The following is a 19,813-nucleotide window of genomic DNA, read 5'->3' as shown; positions in this document are numbered from 1 at the left end:
AGGGGGAAGAGGTGTAGTGTATGAGGTCAGACGGGTGAGGAGAAAAGGCTGTAAGAGTTGATCGGTCGGGTTGAAAAATGAAATGTCACTCTTGTAATAAATTCCAGACGTTACACACGTGTTTTATTGCTCCGCTTAAAATCCTGAATTTGGTAACGAGACTGGGATTATAATTATCGCCCAATTTCAGGTAAATACATTACAGTTGCACTATAGTCCATGTCATTTTTTAAAATTATCAACGAGTTTTAGTATTGAAATTGCTCGACGGCTTCCACTTTCTTTGCGATTGTGGTACTTGTCCTCGCTCTCTTCATTATGGATCACAATTATCACAACTACTCAATTAAGTTTGCCAAAAATATTAAAATAATTATGACAACATTTCATGTCACGTACCAAAAAACATAACCTGAGTGATTTGAAATCAACGGCCAATAAATTGTGAACTATAGAGCGATGGCCTATAGCGGGGCTCTACTGTATGAGATCAAAATAACCGAGGACTTGGAAAGCGGGCAGAGAAGTACAACTGGGGGTGGTGGCCCGACAATATTATTTTTGTTAAGGGGGTGTTGATGGACTCGCAGCTCAGGATCGACTGACGTTCTGTTGAGAGCGCACCATCGCACATAAGCTCTCTTTTTAAGGATGCATAGCACATCCTTCACCTGCCACTCAGAGGGCTAACCTTAAGGGACAAGCCACATTGCGTGCCAACCCAATCAGTCTTTGGGGATTCAAAATAACGGCAGGGATTTTAGCCGCGGAATCGATTAGTCTTACATAATCTCAAAAATATATTTGTGGTTATTAACCACATAACCACAATTTCCATAAACAATTCTTCTACAGAAAATAAGAGAATCAGATCCATAATTTAGAATTTAACTTCGAGAAATAGGTATTTTCAAAATATTTTGGTTTTTTAATAATTTGATTAATTTTTAGAAATAAAGACAAATTTAATCACTATTTTTTTATCATCTCAAAAATTTGTAAGGTTAAGGCGTCTACACATTGGGAGCAATTTTCGTCAAAAATTGCGTTTTGACAGAAATTTGACGTTTCCCCCTACAACGCTGCAGGGAATTTCCTTCAAAAAAGCAATTTTTGACAAAAATTGCTCCCAATGTGTAGGGGCCATTAGATTAGAAATGATCTAAAACTTTTCGAACTAATTTTTTGACTAAACGAAGGCCATTCAGAAAGTTTTAAAGAGACTTTTTAGTATATTAATCAAGTAAAGATTACAAAAGTGTAATTCCTATACTTTTAATGAATTTTAAATGAGAATAACCCTGCAAGTACGGAAAAATCCTAATAATTATGATAGAAATGTTATCTTTTTCTACCACAAGATCGAAAAAAATATTTTCAAATGAGATTGGTAATGAAGTTAATTAAATAAAATATTTCACTAAAAGATTTGCCTTATTTTTTGATCTTTTTTTCATTAAATTTAAATGAACAGTGAATTGGTTTAAATTTAAAATTTTTCACAGAAAAAGAAGCTAAGCAGATATATTATTAATAATTCCGTAAAATAATTAAATCCCCTTTTCTGATTTGGTAAAGGCTTGAATATTTTTATGAGAGAGAGGATAATGAAACTTGAATTAAATATAAAAAAAAACCATTGAAAAATGTAATTAAATATTAATACCCATAAAAAATTTAGTCTCATTTTATTTGATTGGCTAAAGCTTTAAATATCTTTTTTAATGCATTTAAGTGATATAATTAATCAGAAAACGTAATTCGAATTAAATGTTTTATTTTATGGAATTTATTACTAAATTTATGAGCTTTGTGAGAAAAAATGATTATTAAAAACAATTTAAAAAAGCCGGTACAAGAGTTTATCCAAATTAAGATTACCGACACATTTTTCTACTAGGATCCATTAGATCTATGGATCTATTTGGAAATGCTTGAATTAAATGGAACCACAGAAGCTAATTTTAACCACTCAAATAAATCCTTCCAGAGACGTCTTATATGGGATTCAGATCTAAAGCTTAGCCATTTGTCTTATCTTCTCTAATTTCTTATCATTCAAGATTTTTCTTCTGTAAATTTTGAATTAGGATTGGTTTATTGAAGATAGATGTTGTATTGTAGATTCAGAAAATTTAAGTTGTTATTTAGTATTTGAAAATATTCGGGAATTGGGCTAGTCTAAAGACCCCTTTACGACGGATAAGTCCATTGATGTTCCTATTCATAACTCAAATACAGAAACAAACAGATTGATAAATGGAATAATTCAGAATCGAGGAGTTCCTCTTCGAATCTTCTAAAAAATGCTTTCGTTTGGAATACATTGGAATAAAATAAAAACATGAAAAACCGACACAAATTCTCAGCATTGGTTATTCCCTTTGATAAAGCCTTCTGAAGGAGCGTGACGTATAATGTTTTTTGGGCGTAGCTTATTCAGGAAGACCAAGTATTACCATCTAGCAAAATATGGGATTGAAAAAGAAATTGCGATCCCGTAAAAGAGTTTCGTATTCTGCTAAAAAATTGACTTGATCACTAATATTTCACCTAATCTCAATCATAAAAAACACATCTTTTTAGTTTAAAAAAGAATGACAGTGCGTTTTTATCAATCATTATAATTTTTCTCATTATTTTACTTAATTTATATAGGAGTTATGATTTTTTTACATAATTTTTACACGTTCAAATTCTTTTAAATACAAAAATTACCTAAATTTCCTTTCAATATTTTTCTTATTTACTGCCTCCAATTTTTTTTCTCGTCTTTCCTTTTTCGAGGCGATCGACAATGTATTTTGCAAACATTGAGTTATTAAATTTTACATTTTCATAGTTCATTTCTTGAGAAATATTTTAATGTGATGTAATTCCCATTATTTTATCTATCTTTGTTTTAGATCCCCTAAATAACTTTTTTTGTGAGTCTCACGATACACCTTCCCTTTCATGGTATGTTAAAATAATTCTCTCTTTAGTCTCTTTTTACACTATACAATCCCAAGGTAGTAATTTTTCTTATCTACTTATATCTTTACTGTTTCTTTTCTTAAACTTTATTTGAGGTGGTGACCATCGCAAAAATAAGGCGAGTGATTTATTAGGTGAGATTTTAAATAATTGTAGAATGAATTCTGGCTGTTTTGTGCTGGATTTGACTTTTTTGGAATTTATGGCTATAACTCTCTTCTCTCTGTGTAAATTTACTTTCTATAAAATTTTGAGAAAAAGAAATACCCTTGGTTAATTTATATTAAAATCAATAATAGGAAAACAATTAAAGGTTTAAGATGTACGTCAGATAAATTAAGATTAATATAAAATTGTTATTAAAAAAATATTTAAATATCTAATAAAACTCCATTATATCACAAACTCATTTCAAAATTTTCAGTTTTTGCAAATTTAAAAAGTTAAGTTTTGAAATTTACGACAGTTAAAAGGAGTGTGATATTTTCATTTTGGAATTGTATTGTTCATTTCATAAATTAAAGGCTTACGGAGAAGTAGGGCAGTTTTGGATTAGGGTACCATTGAAATTACACATTTTTATCCAATTTTGTAAAAGAATGGAAGCTTATCATAATGTAATTTAGTTTCATAATTGCTTTATGAAGCGAAATTTTATCATAATGAGGTGTAGTTCTAATAGTAGAAAAATGCCCAATTTTAAAGGTTCCCCAATTCAAAGTGCCCTACTTACCCCTACAGAAAATTGAATCTTTGAAATTTAAGAATAAGTATCACGCCTTTATTTAATATTTCGAGGACAAATCAGGTTAAATGCTACTAGTTAAAAGTATATATTTTTACTGTTAAATTGTTGCAATTTGATTATAATTAAATAATTAAAAACTGGATTTGAATCTCCGAAAATTAAATAACTTGAAGTTCCTCATTAAAATTTATGTGTTTTTGAGATTTTTGCATTAATATTAACGAGAAACCTTATGCTATTTAGGTCCATTTATATTAGCTTTATAAACCAAATCCGAATTTTTATAGTGGGTTTCACTTGAGTGACAATTAATTTAATTCAAACCGTGGGTGTTGAAAATAATGTCAAAAGGGGTAGTAAAGAATCATAGATTTTACGTAGTAACTCGAACTCTTGACTTCGATTCTATACTTCAAAAGTACCTTCGCAATATTTACCGTTTACCGGTTCTTAACCGATTCATAAATTACTCAAAAGATCGCCAAAATGGCTTAGGAGTAATTCAATTGATTTTCTGATAAAACTTACTTATAGATTATGAATTGGTTCATTATCGGTTTCAGAACCGATTGGAACCGGTTCAGTTTTATCGGAAATTCCAAGACCTATTCGACCAGCTCGAACGTGATACCATTCGTTAAGAAATGAGCTCTCTAAAGCTTTTTAAACATTTGACATTTAAAAACGGTTATTAGGAATGATTCAACGGTATTTTCGTATCAGAACGAAATATCCATCTAGGCAATCTCTAAAACATATCTAGAAATGAAAAAAGTCACACTATGCGTTTACGAGCAATCCCAAAAAATATGGTTTTGGAAAGATGGGGGAAAAATCAGGAGTATGTTAATGATCCATTGGTCGAATTATGTGGAGGAGTTGCTTCGAAGGTACCAAGTATCTATCTCTAACTGTTTGGCCTCTAGAGCTAGTGAAAGCTGGACGGATCGGAACAAAAGAAAAATTGAAAAAAGAGAAATTGTGAGGGTTGTTCTTTACCGTGTTCAATTTGCATAAGAATTTCAATATCACGGTCTTAAAGGTCTTAAAAATATCTGACATGAGAGTATTGACGAAATGTTTTTTTTAAATCTTTATAAAAATGCAAAAGATGAAGATGTGAAACACAGTTTTGGTCATCGAGATATTTTCGTTTAAACTGTTAATTAGAGCGATTTTTTCATATGTTAACATTGTTACTCTATATGACTACAGCTCCTCTATTGTTGATTTTTGAAACTTCACATGTTCTAAAAAATTATAGGCAGTCTCAAGAGTTTAAACTTTCTCTGTATAAATATTGAAATAGGATAAATATATCAAGGGCTATGATGGCTTATTAAAGTCATCAAAATAACGGCAAAAACGGTTTTGCTATTGAATTATGGTTAGAAATGCAGTTTCCAGTTTGCAGTCTAGAGAGTCTTAACACAAAGTCACAGTTGCATTTATAAAAAAAACTCCAATTTCATTTTGTCTCTTCAAAACAAAAATATCTATAATTTCATAAAGTTTATCCATAATAAAGGTTCGGGTTAAGGGCATTTAGGGGAACTCGGGCTCTATCTCGACACATTTTAAGTCAAGATCCTGAATTTATTTTATCCAACATGTCCTAGGTATTCTCCGAGATCGACTTTTCTTCTCAGTGACCTGTAGGAGGTAGTGTGGTACCTTTATAATAGGGTTTTTTTTTCTCCTAATTGCTTGAACTCAAAGAGAGTACAGTATAGGGGAGACTGGGGCAAAAAGTCACAAATCGAAAAATTCAAAATTCAATATCTTCCAAGGTAAAAAAGATAGCAGCTCAATTTTTTTTCTATAGATAGCCTCAATAGGCCTTCTTCATTGTCGTAAGTTTCTTAGAATTCGAACAAAGAATTTAGAAAATAATTCGAAATTTTTAGCCCTATTTTTGAAATATTTTCCTTGCAGAAGATAACACTTATTACCTACTTATTTTCCAAGATTGATGCACTGGTGAATATTTTCTAAATACTTTGAATTCTTTGAATACGAATCCGCTATATATTTTAGAATTTCACAAAAGTTCTTCTCTCCAGAAATCCTTTTATTAAAAATGGCCACTTGGGGTAAAAAGTAACAAAAGGTATAGAGCAAAAAGTAACAAAAAAGCGAAGCTATTTCTGATGTCTCACGGCGAAAAGAAACGCCATTATCATGTCTTGCCGCTTGTTGTTTGCATTGGCCAAACGATATGCAGTCTTTTGTGTGTATGTTTTTTTTTTAAATAGCTTGAAAAACGCTTTTCTCGTTTTCTCACTTTTCCTCAGAGAAAACGGTGTTTTACAAAGGTGTAGATAAATAAAATTTCTATGATAATATGTCCTCTAGGTATTTTTTCAAATTTACGGAAGCCCGTAATGAAGCGAATCAAAATATGATAATACCCAATGTCTGGTACTATTTGCCCCAGCATTTTTGAGAATAGTCGCAAAATTACCTTTTAGAAATCGGCTCGATAAACGTATTTCCTTAGAAAATAGAGGAAAATTACTTTCACAAAGTTGTATAGCGGTAAATTTCCCATAAAACTGCGGTAATTAGAAATTTTTGAAGCGCTCGAGTAGCTTGTAAAAAAATAAAATATCCGTTTTGTGACTTTTTGCTCCAGTCTCCCCTATACCATGCGTTTTTTCACCTTAATCGGTAAAAGATTTCAGGTTCCGGTCTTCGGTTACCCCCTAAAACAGTATCTTCACACGTTTTCTTTCTATTTTCCCTCACTTTTTTTTTAAAAGAACTTTTCCTTATCATAATAAAATCAACCTTCAAAATTAGTTTATGGAGCTAAATTATATCAAAGTAAAGGTTTTCATTAAAAAAAAATAGGAGATTCCATTTCAATACTATCCGATTTGCAACCATTCTAAACACACCGAAATTAAAAGTAAATCAATTAAAGTTGATGCCTTGTGCGTAAGGAGAAATGTGACTAAAAGAGTGGTAGTACAACAACCTGAGTATTTGGTCCTTAATAAATCGGTTTCTTGAATTGAATGAATGCAAAGTTACGCATAGAAGATGTGAATCGTTATGGAAATTGGCAGTAAGTTTTAACTTTCGCACAGGCTGAGGCAATGATAAGAACAGCCAAAGAAAGTCATAGTCTCTAGCAATTAGTTAGCAAACCTATGAATATATAACGGTCCTTTCTAAATTTATATTTGATTTTATGTAACAATCAATTATGTCCCCAAAAATGCAATTTAGTATATAATATATACAATAAAATGTGATTTTTCAGTATTAAACTATAAAAGGATGTTTAATTTAATGTTGAAATAATTCCTTATAATATGATTTACGATTTAATTCCAGTCAATATCCGATTAATTTTTAATATTTAAAATGAAATGTATAATGGAAAACATTAAAGCATTGTTTAATATTTATTAAATTGAAATCAATTTGAAAAACAATAACAGAATCATTGCAATGGTCACCAACTTAGGAGGATCACTTTTGTTGACTGTTTTCTTTTGGAGAATGGTAATAACATTTCAAACTTTATTGCTGCGATTTATCTTCCTTCCTAACCATCCAAGAACATTACATAGAAATTTGCTAAATGTTGAATGAGTGAAACCTTATGCAATAATTTACCATTTGAAGTGATTAATGAAAAATAAATATTATTATTTATATGGAAGGAATTAGATGATATGAAAAGTAGTTGTCGCATTTTCAAAACTTACAGAGTACATCACAATTACTTTGATTCTGTAAACATGGAATTAACAGATCTGTAAGAGATGGAGCTAAATTTAATTCCACCAATTTCACTAGGTCACGTTCAAATCAATGTTTACAAAACATAAGTAAAATGTACGTACTCCATAATACATTGTTTTTGCCCCTAATCGTTGTAATAATAGACAGAGTAAAAAATATTTCTTCAGTACAATGAGAAAACAACATTCAACACCATTATTTTGATTGAACAGAATTTCTCAAGGATTTTTCTCTGTTGATTTCACGTTCTTCTTTCTCAAGGATATGAAAGAACTTTTTACAGAGTCTTTTTTATTAGGTCTCTTGTGCGGAGACTCCAGTGCCTTAAAGATATTATAGTTCTTTTTTTTTTGTTTTAGAGTAAAATTATTCTAGGCATGTTGCGCCAAAAAATGTACATTTTGCAGTTAGGTGAAGAATAGAAATTGTTTCTCCTAATTTTTTCGGGTGGAGGTGTGCGCCACTCGACGCGACGGTATTAGACGCAACTTTCCTGTTGCGTAAACACCAACGGCGTCCGCATCGTGACGATTTCGCGCAGAAAGGGCTTCGCCGGATACGACGTTGGCGCTACTGCGGCGGTGGACGATGGAGAAGTTGCCGGCGGCATAACTACATTCGCCGGCACTTTGTAATTATGGTCGATTTGAGCATAAATGGTGGGTTCGTCGAAGTAGTTGTACGCAGGTGGCTTTTTCTGGTTAGGATCCTGCGTGGAGGGAACAACCGTTGGTCCCGACTGAAGTTGTTTACTACTCCCTGAACACAGAAGACCAGGCGGTGGCCCTCCACCTCCTGTGCTGCCGCCGGAGCTCTCTATGTGCTTCGAAACGGCCAAGGATAGCTCCGCATAGTGGAGCTCATCTTGCTGTAAGAAGAAAGTACAAATTATTTTAATGCTGTACTTAATATTTACGATAGCATATATAAATAAATTCTAAACCATACGGCGAGGTGGTGGTGGGGTTACATTGATATACGATTTTCTTATCATTTGTAAAAGAAACTAAGTTTTAACGTAGTTTAATTTAACTCCACAAAACAATTGTGGAACTAAATAAAATAACTGTGGCCCAATTTCCTTTAGAAATATACGAATAAGGGCAGAATCACATTGACAATAAAATGCTCTCCGTAGCCTCACCGTATTTCGTTAATTTACGAATTTTCATTGCAATTCTTACGCAAAATTTCCATTACCGTATTACCTTATCTCATACTCGGTGGCACTAGGTGAAAATAATATAAGAAAATTGAAGAAATAAAACGAAAATTAGATAAACGGTGAGCAAAGAAAACTGTACGAGAAATTAATCGTACAGTTTTTTTTGCTCATCGTTTATCGCATTTTCGTTTTATATCTTCAATTTTCATATATAGTGCTATCGATAATGAGATAAGGTAATACGGTAATCGAGAATTTGCGTAAGAATTGCAATGAAAATGCGTAAATTAACGCAATACGGTGAGCATTTTCCTGTCAATGCAATGTGATTCTGCCCTAAATCGTGTATCAATGTAGCCCCACAATTCAAAATAGCCCCGATCTACACCTATTTCAAGCGATATTTTTTACACATTAATTTATTACTATTATTTTAACTTCTGGGATGGGATAGCTAGTTCTACGCCAGGAAAACGCCAGGAAGAAATGGGAGATCGCACCCGGGGCACTTGAAATATCTACCACTTAGCGCTTTGATTTTTATTGTTTATTTGAAGTTTAATTTTTCAAAAGATTTATTTTATAGACTCTCTCTCTAGATTACTTATAAATATATGTAATCCCTCGATTTTGATTTATATATAATATTATGCTTATATATTGCGACTCCTTACTCCTAAGGGATCGCAAATCTGAAGTTTCGAGTTTGTTGACATTACGCTGTTTGTCCGTCTGTGTGTCCGACCGTTACCTCGCCTATAGCCCAAACGGTTAGAAATAGAGACTAGGGACCTTCGGAGGACCTCCCCCCTCATAAGTTAACTCTGAGACCATTCCATTAACATTTCCCTCATTTTCTTCCACTCTTTTTCTTCCCCACCAAAACCAAGTTTTTTCGAAAACGCGTTGTGATTTTTTTTTCATTTTTTGGTGAGTTTTAGAAATTACACAAGCGGACATTTTGTCCTTATACAAAAATACAGTTGAATTCGTTGAATTATTACTAATAACGGTTTTTCAAGGTTAAAGTTTAAAAGACTTTAAAGAGCGCGTTTCTCAACCGTTATGTATCATATTTGGGCTGGATGGAAATGGCTTGAAATTTCTGACAAGCTTGAGCCAATTTCACTCAGTTATGGATCGGTAATGAGCCGGTTCATAACCGATAACTAATTTTTATCCGAAATTCAATTATATTACTCATAAGGTAATTTGGTCAATGTATTGAGCGATTTATAAATAGGTTCAAATCAGCTGTGAAAGTCCTTTTGAGGTCTATCATCTAAGTCACGAATTCGAGAACATCGCAAAGCCTGGGATGTTTTTCCGGGAAAACAAAAAACCAATTGAATTTGTTCAGTAAAAATTAAAAATGGGTTTGACCTTGACCACCTTGATATATATCAATGAGATCAAGTTTCGGGAAATAAAAAGTTTACTTTCAAGATCCAAGTTTTTCTAAAACGTTCTGCATTTGTCCCACTTTTTTGCACTCAAAATTAGAGTGAAATTTTCCTGATCTAAAAGGTGAGCTGGAGCCATTATCATCTAAGATAGTTGCAAGACTAGAACCTTTTTATTTTCCTTTCACAAAAACGTGAATGAAAGTATGACTGCTATTAAAATTCTAAAAGATTCTGTTCAAATTTGATTATTTGCTTTACAAATTTATGTTTTTAATATTTATTTGAACAGTGCCGTATGGGTTTATTATCGAACCAAATCTACTAAAGGGTAATTTTTGAAACTCGGTCAAATTTTCTCAGCAATGAAATAATAAAATAATCAATAAATCAAGAGATATTTGGTAGCATATTCGTGAGTTCGATACTTAACCATAATGGCTATGACTAAACTTTTGGATGAGGAAAATTTCAATAAATAATTTTTTTTTAAAATATATTTTGCACTATTAGCTGAGATTCTTCTCTTAATCGTCACGCGAAACCCAATTTAAATTTGAATGAGAAGTAGGACAGGTATGGACATGAGCAATACGTTTGCGGAAGATAGGAATGCAAATTTTGATTTCAGGTGGGAACGAAATATCCCTATTGTAACTGTTCACAAAACCGTTAAGCAGATTAAATATTCTGTGCAACATCGAGAAATGTGAAACAAAATTGACAAACCAAAAATCCGGTATTATTCAAGATAAAAATTTTGAAAAATTATTTCTCTTAAGTGTTAATGGTCCATGGCAAAGTTGTATAGTGCTATAATTTTCAAATAAGTTTTAATTATAAATCTTTTAGATATTTAGTGAGTTTGTGAGATAATAAAATATCCATTTTGACACATTTTGCCCCGGGTCCTCCTCATATTTTGCACCTATGTTGGATTAATAATGAAAACTTTAAGAACGAACTGTTACCGTTTGGTTTTGAAAACTAACATCAATCTTCCGCAAAACTTTATTCCAAAATTTCATCTAAGTTTGATCATGAGATTTTTATAACTTTAATAAATTATAGATTTTCTATCTGCATTAAAGCGATGTGAGAAATTGAAAGTTTGGAAAATAGATCCACGAGATGAATTCAGCAGAATTATGAGAATAGTTCTATGAAAATTATTATCAAGATTATAACCGAAAACTATACGATTTATCTTGGCTGTGTGCCATTAATTAAATCTTATGGTTTCCAAATGAGTAATTTTGCATTGTGGTAAATTGCTATAATTGATATTTCAGATCGATGACTATTCTCTTTATATTCGTGTGATAATTCCCACTTGAGTGAAAAATTGCAATCTAGGGTGAATTCGTATACTTAAAAATAAAATTTATTTCATTTAAAATAATTTCCTTAAATTGCATTTTATCGAAGTTTTGCATATTATAGTCTCCAATTTAATTAAAAATTGTTAAAAAGCTCTAATTTTTCCGCGCAAGTGCCCACACTAACCAGTTGGGAATGGTTTGTAGATGGAGCAGAGAAAATGGCAAATTTCGATACTGGAAACTTGCATGTGGGAACCCAACCTTGCCCAAAACACTTGCCAATAATGTTGGCAAATGGTTCCATCGCCATCGGCAAAAAGCATCCCATAATCCTTCACCGCAAAAACGTTGCAAATTTACACGCAGTGCAAGCATGGTTTATGCAAATTGTGTGTGCGTTTTACTAAATAAGGTCACAAAACTGCAATAGTGTTATATATTTTCATATAAACTTACATAGGCACTTGATAAATTTGCAGACCGGTTAAAAAAAAGTATACTATGGAAAAAAGCTTTTTTCCTTCATCAGTTCCCGTGTGAACTGATGAAGTTCCCGTGTGTAAGCTCGATTAAAATGCCTTTTGCAATGTCGATTTATGGAAGGCTGGAGAGGGGGGGCGGGTTCCTGGTAACTTATAGTGATATTCCAATGAAAAATGAGCTTTTTTATTTAAAAAGTGCTCCTGGATAATCGACTTTTCTTTATGTTGGTTCCTGTCACGACTATTTTCCCCAAATCTTGTAAAACCATCAAATAGCCGTGACATAAACCAACATAAAAGAAGTCAGTATTGTAGAAACACTTGAGAAGAGTAGTGCTAGAACACATGTTCAGGAGAAAGATTTCCCTTTTTCATTTTTCATGGAATAGCACCATTAAAGCTGGTATGCCTAACCGTTTGGTTTGCAGACCACGGGAATTATTCAGAAAAGTGGTAAATATTGAAATATTAGGGGCCTCATTGTGTAATTGGTAAGAGAGTTCGGCTTTTAGGCAGTGAGACCCCTAGCTCGACTGTCACAATTGATTTCGAGTCCGGCCCGGTGCAAGGGATTGAAGGTATATATAATATATTGCACATTTACATTGTAAACTGAATAAGGCACAAAATAGCCAAAATGACCCGTTAAATAAAATAATATTAATGTGTATTTTTCTTAAGATTTCAAAAAAAAAGAAGAATTATTATAATTATATATTCCGATTAGTATTACAATTATATGTAGCAATCGATTTATCGCATGATAAAAGATTCGGGGTTTTAGTCTTTTCGCTCATGAGGTTGGTCATAATAAATTGGCGGCCACCGGAACCTCGCATTAAATAAAGTAGAATAAATTGAATTTAAATAAATTTATTTCTGTTTGTATATGGGGGGAATAATTTTGATCCACAGTTTAGAAAAGGAGAAGCGTCTTGGATAAAGGATAATTGGTGTGTTGTACGAGATAAATGGTGTCCATGGCTAAATTTATAACCAGAGAATTACCGAATTGAATATAACTAGTTTCGTCAGGTTAAGCTTGTAAATTTGAGTTTTACTGTTCGAACTCCACGGAGAGAGCAGTATTATAATCCCTCGATTTTTCACCCCCCAAAATTTGCACCTTCCACCCCCCGGAGAGCACGTTGTTTGTCCGTCTGTCCGTCTGCCTGTCTGCTCGTCCGGCTGTTATCAGCTCTAGAGGCCAAACGGTAACAGATATCGACTTGGGACCTTCGGGGGACCCCCCATAATTCGACCCAAGGATCATTAACATGCCCCTCATTTTCCCCCCACCCCTCCCCTTCCCCTCAAAAATCATGTTTTTTTAATAAGTTTTAGAGATGACCCAGGTGAACATTTCGTTCTTAGACGAAAATACCATTGAATCATTCCTAATAAGGGTATTTCAAGGGCAAAAGTTAAAAAGGCTCTAGAGAGCGCATTTATCAAGCGAATGGGGTCATATTTTCGGTCGTTGGAAAGGCCTTGGAATTACCTATAAAACTGAACTAGTTCCAATCGGGTTTGAACCGGTAATGAACCTGTTCATAACCGATAATTCATCATCGATTGAATATACATAATCGATCATAACGGTAATGAACCAGTTCATAACCGATAACTAATTTTTATACGAAATTCAATTAAATTACTCCTGAAGTGTATTTTGGGAAATATTTTGAGTGATTTATAAATCTGTTCAAATCGGTTGTGAACCGGTAATGAACTGGTTATTTACCGATAAGTAATTTTTGTTCGAATATAATTTTTATTACTCTTTAAACTATTTTGTGGAATCTATTGAGTGATTTATGAATCGATTCAAATCGGTTAAGTACCGGTGAACGGTAAATGAGCCGAAAATACTTTTGAGGTATAGCATCTAAGTTACGAGTTCGAGCATTACGCAAAGCCTGGGACGCTTTGCCACCCTTTTTTTTCACAGTACACGCGAGTTTAAAAAAAAAGAAATTAAAAAAAGTGTACGCACAAAAAGATTAAATTTCCTTTTGCGTGCAATTTCTCTTTCAATTTTCCTTTAATACAATATATTCTAATAGTTTTTTTCTCTTCACATGAATGCGTTATATAGAAAGAGTCATCTCATAGTCGAAGCCTTCCTTTAGTACAGCTGAGAGCTTTCATTTGCAGGGAAAATAAGCTTAGTGGCAAAAGTTCAGTGTGTGTTATGATAGCGTTACTACTGTGAGAGTCTCTCAATGGGTATTCAATTTGCTTCTTCATGCACTGCAGAGGGACTTAATCTAGGTGAGAGAGAAGGCGGATTGCTGATTACGTACCGTTGTTAAATATGTTTTCCTATCATCCACCATTCTGCCAACCACTTCAGGATCATTTGAGCGTGAATTATGGTGCGCGGCTGGAGTTTGGGCAGCTGATTTCAATTTGTAGTCGGGATCTGTGAAAATTCACCAATAAATTTAATATTGAATTTCATTTGCCAAAGAGGAGTTTCATCATGATAGCACAATGCGGAACATTATAGGAGGAAGCTTTTCAAAATAGGGATAGTAGAAATATTTTTTTTATATAAGTACTTAATAAAATTTCAATGGAATTTCTTAGGAAATAATTTTGATGAAACATTTTTTTTTGTGTAGGAGCATAAGAGTGAAAATTGACTTTTAAGACGATAAAGACGTTTGAAACATTGTCAAAAACAATTTTAGATATGAAATAAAGTAAATCGCTGAAATCCTTATACGATACTGGGTGATACAATTGATATTTAAATCTACTAAAAATTCTTTCTTGGCTCTTGGATTGATAAATGTATCCAGTACCTGTTTGTCTTCCCATTCCTTCTATTTGATAATCATTTATGTTTACATCGCAACAAAAATATAATTTCAAATGTAAAGTAAGCAAGAGAAGCACATTCCTCCATTAATCTCATGCCACTGTTTATGCCATTGTGAGAAAACAATCATCCACCCTGAAGCTGTTTATTTTTCTGCAATACTCCACCAACCCCTCACACTGCGCCTCCAGAAGTGATCTGGAACGAGCGTCGGGGTTGGTATATAACCTCTGGTACCACTTGCCCCATCCATTAACCACGTTTCACTCTCGAAAGCTTCTCAACTAATTCAACTATATACAGTATCTGGTTTGCAGCAGATCAGAATTTTCTTAATATTTGCATATGGAAATTATACGAATTCAACACAAAACACGACTTTTAGTGGTTTGCAATTTGAGTAACTTTACCAACAAGTGAATTTTTTGTAATTTTCTCACTTCTGAGTTGAATGGTAACAGCTGACTTTATTAACATAGAAATTACCTTTATCTTATGATGCAGATTTTTATGTTTAACATTTCCATGTCATGAAAATTCTTTGGAAAATTGGTTGAAGTATTTATTATGAGAATTCGATGATTAATTTTGCACTATATTTAATGATTTGTTTCGTTCATTTATAAGGAGTTTTTTTTAATGATGTTCAATTAAAAGGAATCAAAAGTTGGAACACATTTCGCGTTAAATAAAGTTTTTTAAAGTTCAATTTCCTGAACATAATTTTCCAACATCTAATCTTCTAAAGAATATTATTTAGCCAACACTGATAACACTTTCTCATCGATTTTTCTATTTATTTTTAATAAATAGCAAGGAGCACAAATAATCAACTTTTAGGTATATTTTGATTTTTTCCTAGTTATTTCAACAGATTTTATTATTTTGTATTGTAAAATAAAAGTTAAAGACATTTACCGTTTAAATAGTTAAAACTATTACCGTTTTTTAAATTATATTTTCGAATTTCGTTACTTTAATATTTTGCACATCACAAATCTCACTAATATCAGTGGCAGCCAAAATCCCGAAAGTCAAAATCTCGATTGTTTAAAATTCTGAAAGGGATGTAATTATACGGAGGATAATGTGTGGAATAATTTACACTTTTATAGAATTCGGAATTTAGGCTCTGCATTTTGGCTTCCGGGATTTTGGGTTTCGGAATTTAGTTTTCTGGGTTTTGACCGGGACCTGTTATTAGCACGGTCCTTCATAGTCCGACTTTCTGCGTGTTTGACTTTCAACTCTGCCCGATTTTTGCCAAATTATCCTAAGGTAAAGTACCCTTTATTCGACCGGTTCCTCTATTCGACCGGTAGATTTATTTATTCAATTTAATTATATTTGCTATAATATTTTGTGTATAATCTAACATTAATAGGTCAATTATTCTTTAAATAATACGAATCAGTGACAAATTCATAGAAATTGATGAAATTCACCATCAAATATTCAAAAATTGACCCACCGGTCGAATAGAGGAACCCGGTCCAGTAAGGGTACTTTACCTTATATGGGTTCAAAGTTGAAAAGTTTAAAGGCCTATACATAACTTCTGTTATTTTAATAAACATTTTGAAGATTTTTTTGATTTGTTTATCTAGCCAAAAACTAAAAACAAGTTTTGCAAAAATTGCCTTTTTGACAGTATTTTGACAAAAAGTTTTTTGAAAATTTAAATTTTCGAGTTTTTTTATGTCCAGTTAATCCGAAATTCAATTACATTACTCCTAAGGCATTTTGGGCAACGTTTTGGATGATTTTTAATTGGGTTCAAATCAGTTTTGAACCGGTCATAAACCTGTTGAGAAGCGATAAATATTTTTTCGTCTGAAAATCCATTTTATTACTCCTAAAACTATTTTGTGGAACCTTTTGAGTTATTTATGAAACGGTTCAAGCGGTTGAGAACCGGTAAATGGTAAAATATGCAAAAGTACTTTTGAGGTATAGCATCTAAGTCACAAGTTCGAGCACTTCGCAAAGCCTGAGCCGCTTTGCCACCCCTTTTTTAAATTATTTTTTTTTTACAATTATTCAATTTGATTTATTTTCTTTTAATGTTTTTTCTTAGGTTAAGTAATTAAGATCCTTGGTCTATGGATAGCATAAAAACGATTTAGTTCCATTTTGTCTTTTTCTCAACAATAGAGTTTTTCTGATTTTAAAACTAATTTCGCAACTTTCTTTTTATTTCACAAAATGCTACTTAAACTTTCTTCGGTGATTTTACCATCGCAAATACTTTTCAAATGCTTCTCACTTTTCTCAAGTCATCGTCCAGTTTTTCGTTTGGCATGTGAAAGAAAATGGTTGAAAATTTTCGAGAAAATCCCCAAAATGTGTGAAAACGCGTGGTGTAAGCGAAAAAAGGATGTATAAATAAGTTCTCCACAGAAAGTTTTAATTGAACCGAGAAATAGGACTTGAAAATTCAATGATGCGATGTCATTTTCTTCCTCTGTGCCTCTAGGTTTTCTCTCTTCTCCAAAAGAGAAATGAGTTTTCTTCTCCTTTTTTTTTGTCCTAAATAGATTTTCTCCTTTTTGCCATGAGAATGTTTCATTTTTCGCGTGGGTGTAGAAAAATAATATCATTGAATAGGAAGTATTTATTCAGTGGAAAAAACATAAAGAGATGAATTGAAACAATTTTTGCCAATATGGACAATAGGAATAATCATGATGAAGATGACGAGATGATGGTAAGATCTTCAGAGATCATTTTTGGAAAAAAAGGGAGCACTAGGGATTGATTAGATATAGACATGTGGGTGAGGATATGCTTTTCTATCTTTACATCCTTACTGCCCGAAACAGAAATTGGAAAAAGCTTTCGCTTTTGAGTGAGCTAAATGTATATACATAATATGTTGACCTTCAGTCCCACGGTGAGCATAGTTGAGGGATGATTTTTTGAATTTGACATTTTATGAAAAATAATAGAGTGGATTTTGCTTGCGATTCTGTGACATTATCCTAGATTTAGAGTTCAGGCGTCTAAGGATATCGACTTTGTTTTTTAAGTAGCTTAAAGCGGTCTTGACAATGTAAATTTTAGGAAGGCTGACATATTTACTTTGCCATAACAGTCATAACCAAGCCTTTAACTTGAAGCCAAAAATCGTTAAGAAAAAGTAAGATCTTATGCCATAGACAGACTTACGGCTTAAATCGAGAAGAGTCTTAATGCGAAACTAATGGGAATGTAGTCTAATTTTATTATTTTGATTACAATTACGTTAAGCCGTCTCTCGTCTTAAGCCGTAGGTGTGTCCAGCACATTAGACTTTTTGGAAGAAAATCTCTTCGCTAGATATAGATTATAAGTAGATCGTTGCGAATATAGACAATGTTGTGTTTGTCACACTAAACTTGCTTGTCAATTGGGAACAATGGGATCGACAACCCATCCCTGTATAACAATAATAATAATAATACATCTCTAGTAAATCAATTAAATTCAATTCAATTTATTTAATAATCAAATTTTATATATTTATTTATTTATTTTATATTTTAATTTCGAATCCAGTAAGGGCGTCGACAGATCTGAGGATTAGCTGAGAGACGGCTTAGCGTAATTATATTAGAAATAATCGTCAAACTACATTTCTATCATTTTCCACTAAGTCGTCTCTCGACTTAAGTCGTAAGTGTGTCTAGGGCATAAGGCCCATCTCTTTGTAAGATGTTGTACCAGCATTATTACAATTAATAAGAAATATGCCAATATTTCTCCCACAAAGAGTTATTATAAGAGATATGTTGCATAAAAAATCAATTATTCCTATTAAATTTCTCTTCAAATATGTTTAAATTTATAATCAGGCATCAAATATTACTCTTCATAGTGTTTCTTTATTTTTATTTTTTTATTATTATTTTTTTTATACTTTTAATGGCTATAAAAATAATAATGTACGTCTAGAAATCCCCTTGCGGGAAGGCCTTGTTCCGTCATGGAATGTTGTGCCACCTATATTATTATTTTTGAAATGGATATTTGTTAATTCAGAGAACCTTAATTTAATCTATCATAATAAATGGTAAAATGAACTGGCGATTAAATTCTATTTAAAAATTCAATTCAATTTGATTTTAGTCTATTTTGGACAGACTTTGTGATATTTTATCAACTAAAATAAATTGATTACAGACTAGTAATCACTCAATGGACTGTTGATTAAGTATAAATTCTATTATAAAACCGTAGTATTTTATTATAACTTCATACCGTAGTTAAAGGATAAAATGTCCTGCCTTTGAATGTGGCAACCTTTAAATATTACAATAATTCTTTTATTTCCCAAGGCGAAAATTTTATTCTATAAACTATAGTTATAACTCTTAATATTATTAACTATTGTGAAGCGTACGGCGTATTCGATACATGTCAACCCAGTCGACGGCCACTGTCGTATCCTAATCCTTTATTCTTTATTGACTATATTTATTAACCAATCCTAATCTTTTATTAATTTGACACGCGCAACCCTTACCATCCATATGGGTTTTGAAAGGTTGCTTTGGGGCTCTTACGGTTAGGTAACTGTCCTCAGTCTTCAATGAGTGAGTATCAGTCGCCGTGGACGGTTTACTCTCATGAAGTGATAATTGGGTGGCACCTTCAGTTTTCCAATTTCCCTCTACAAGTTATAATTTTATTTAGGTGAGCCCCATTACGACTTACACTATTTTCTCTTAACTTTAATTAACCAAATAGAATTTTTCCCTTGAAGAATAAAAGAAAAATTGAAATATTAAAAGGTTGTTACATTTAAAGACAGGTCATTCTCCTCTTGAGCTTTTTTTTTTGACAAAATAAATATTGTTTACGGGGTTTACGACAATAACATTGCAAGAATATTTCGACTTTTCTTCGTGCTTGCTTTTCCAATTAAATATGCATCGAAAACATTAATTTTATTTCAATTAATCATCTAGTCCAATAAGTATACATTAACATTGTACAGAAGCAAGAATAAATTATCGACACTTGAATTATCGTTAATTAGTGACCCAAGGAATCTAATTAATTAGACAGGTCTCCTGTATTTTCGCTTTTCACCTCCGATCGATGGTCAATAACCCGGGCAAGTGATTAACATCAGTCGCACTTCTCACTATAA

At 32.5% G+C, this 19,813-nt stretch overlaps 1 protein-coding gene across 1 annotated transcript in view; it reads right to left on the bottom strand.

The window, feature by feature from the left end:
• Nucleotides 1–6,606: 6,606 nt before the first annotated feature.
• LOC129800669 (nephrin) overlaps nt 6,607–19,813 on the bottom strand; it is a 276,455-nt gene continuing 263,248 nt past the window's right edge. Inside the window, exons 15-16 of the mRNA XM_055845284.1 lie at nt 14,159–14,277; nt 6,607–8,348 (exon numbers count right to left, since the gene is read on the bottom strand). Coding sequence (XP_055701259.1) covers nt 7,959–8,348; nt 14,159–14,277 — 509 coding nt within the window. The 3' untranslated portion in view covers nt 6,607–7,958. The remainder of the gene's footprint in view (nt 8,349–14,158; nt 14,278–19,813) is intronic.

This window comes from Phlebotomus papatasi, chromosome 1, assembly GCF_024763615.1.
Source record: "Phlebotomus papatasi isolate M1 chromosome 1, Ppap_2.1, whole genome shotgun sequence".
Lineage (NCBI taxonomy): Eukaryota > Metazoa > Arthropoda > Insecta > Diptera > Psychodidae > Phlebotomus > Phlebotomus papatasi.
This window is presented reverse-complemented; position numbering and strand designations above follow the sequence as displayed.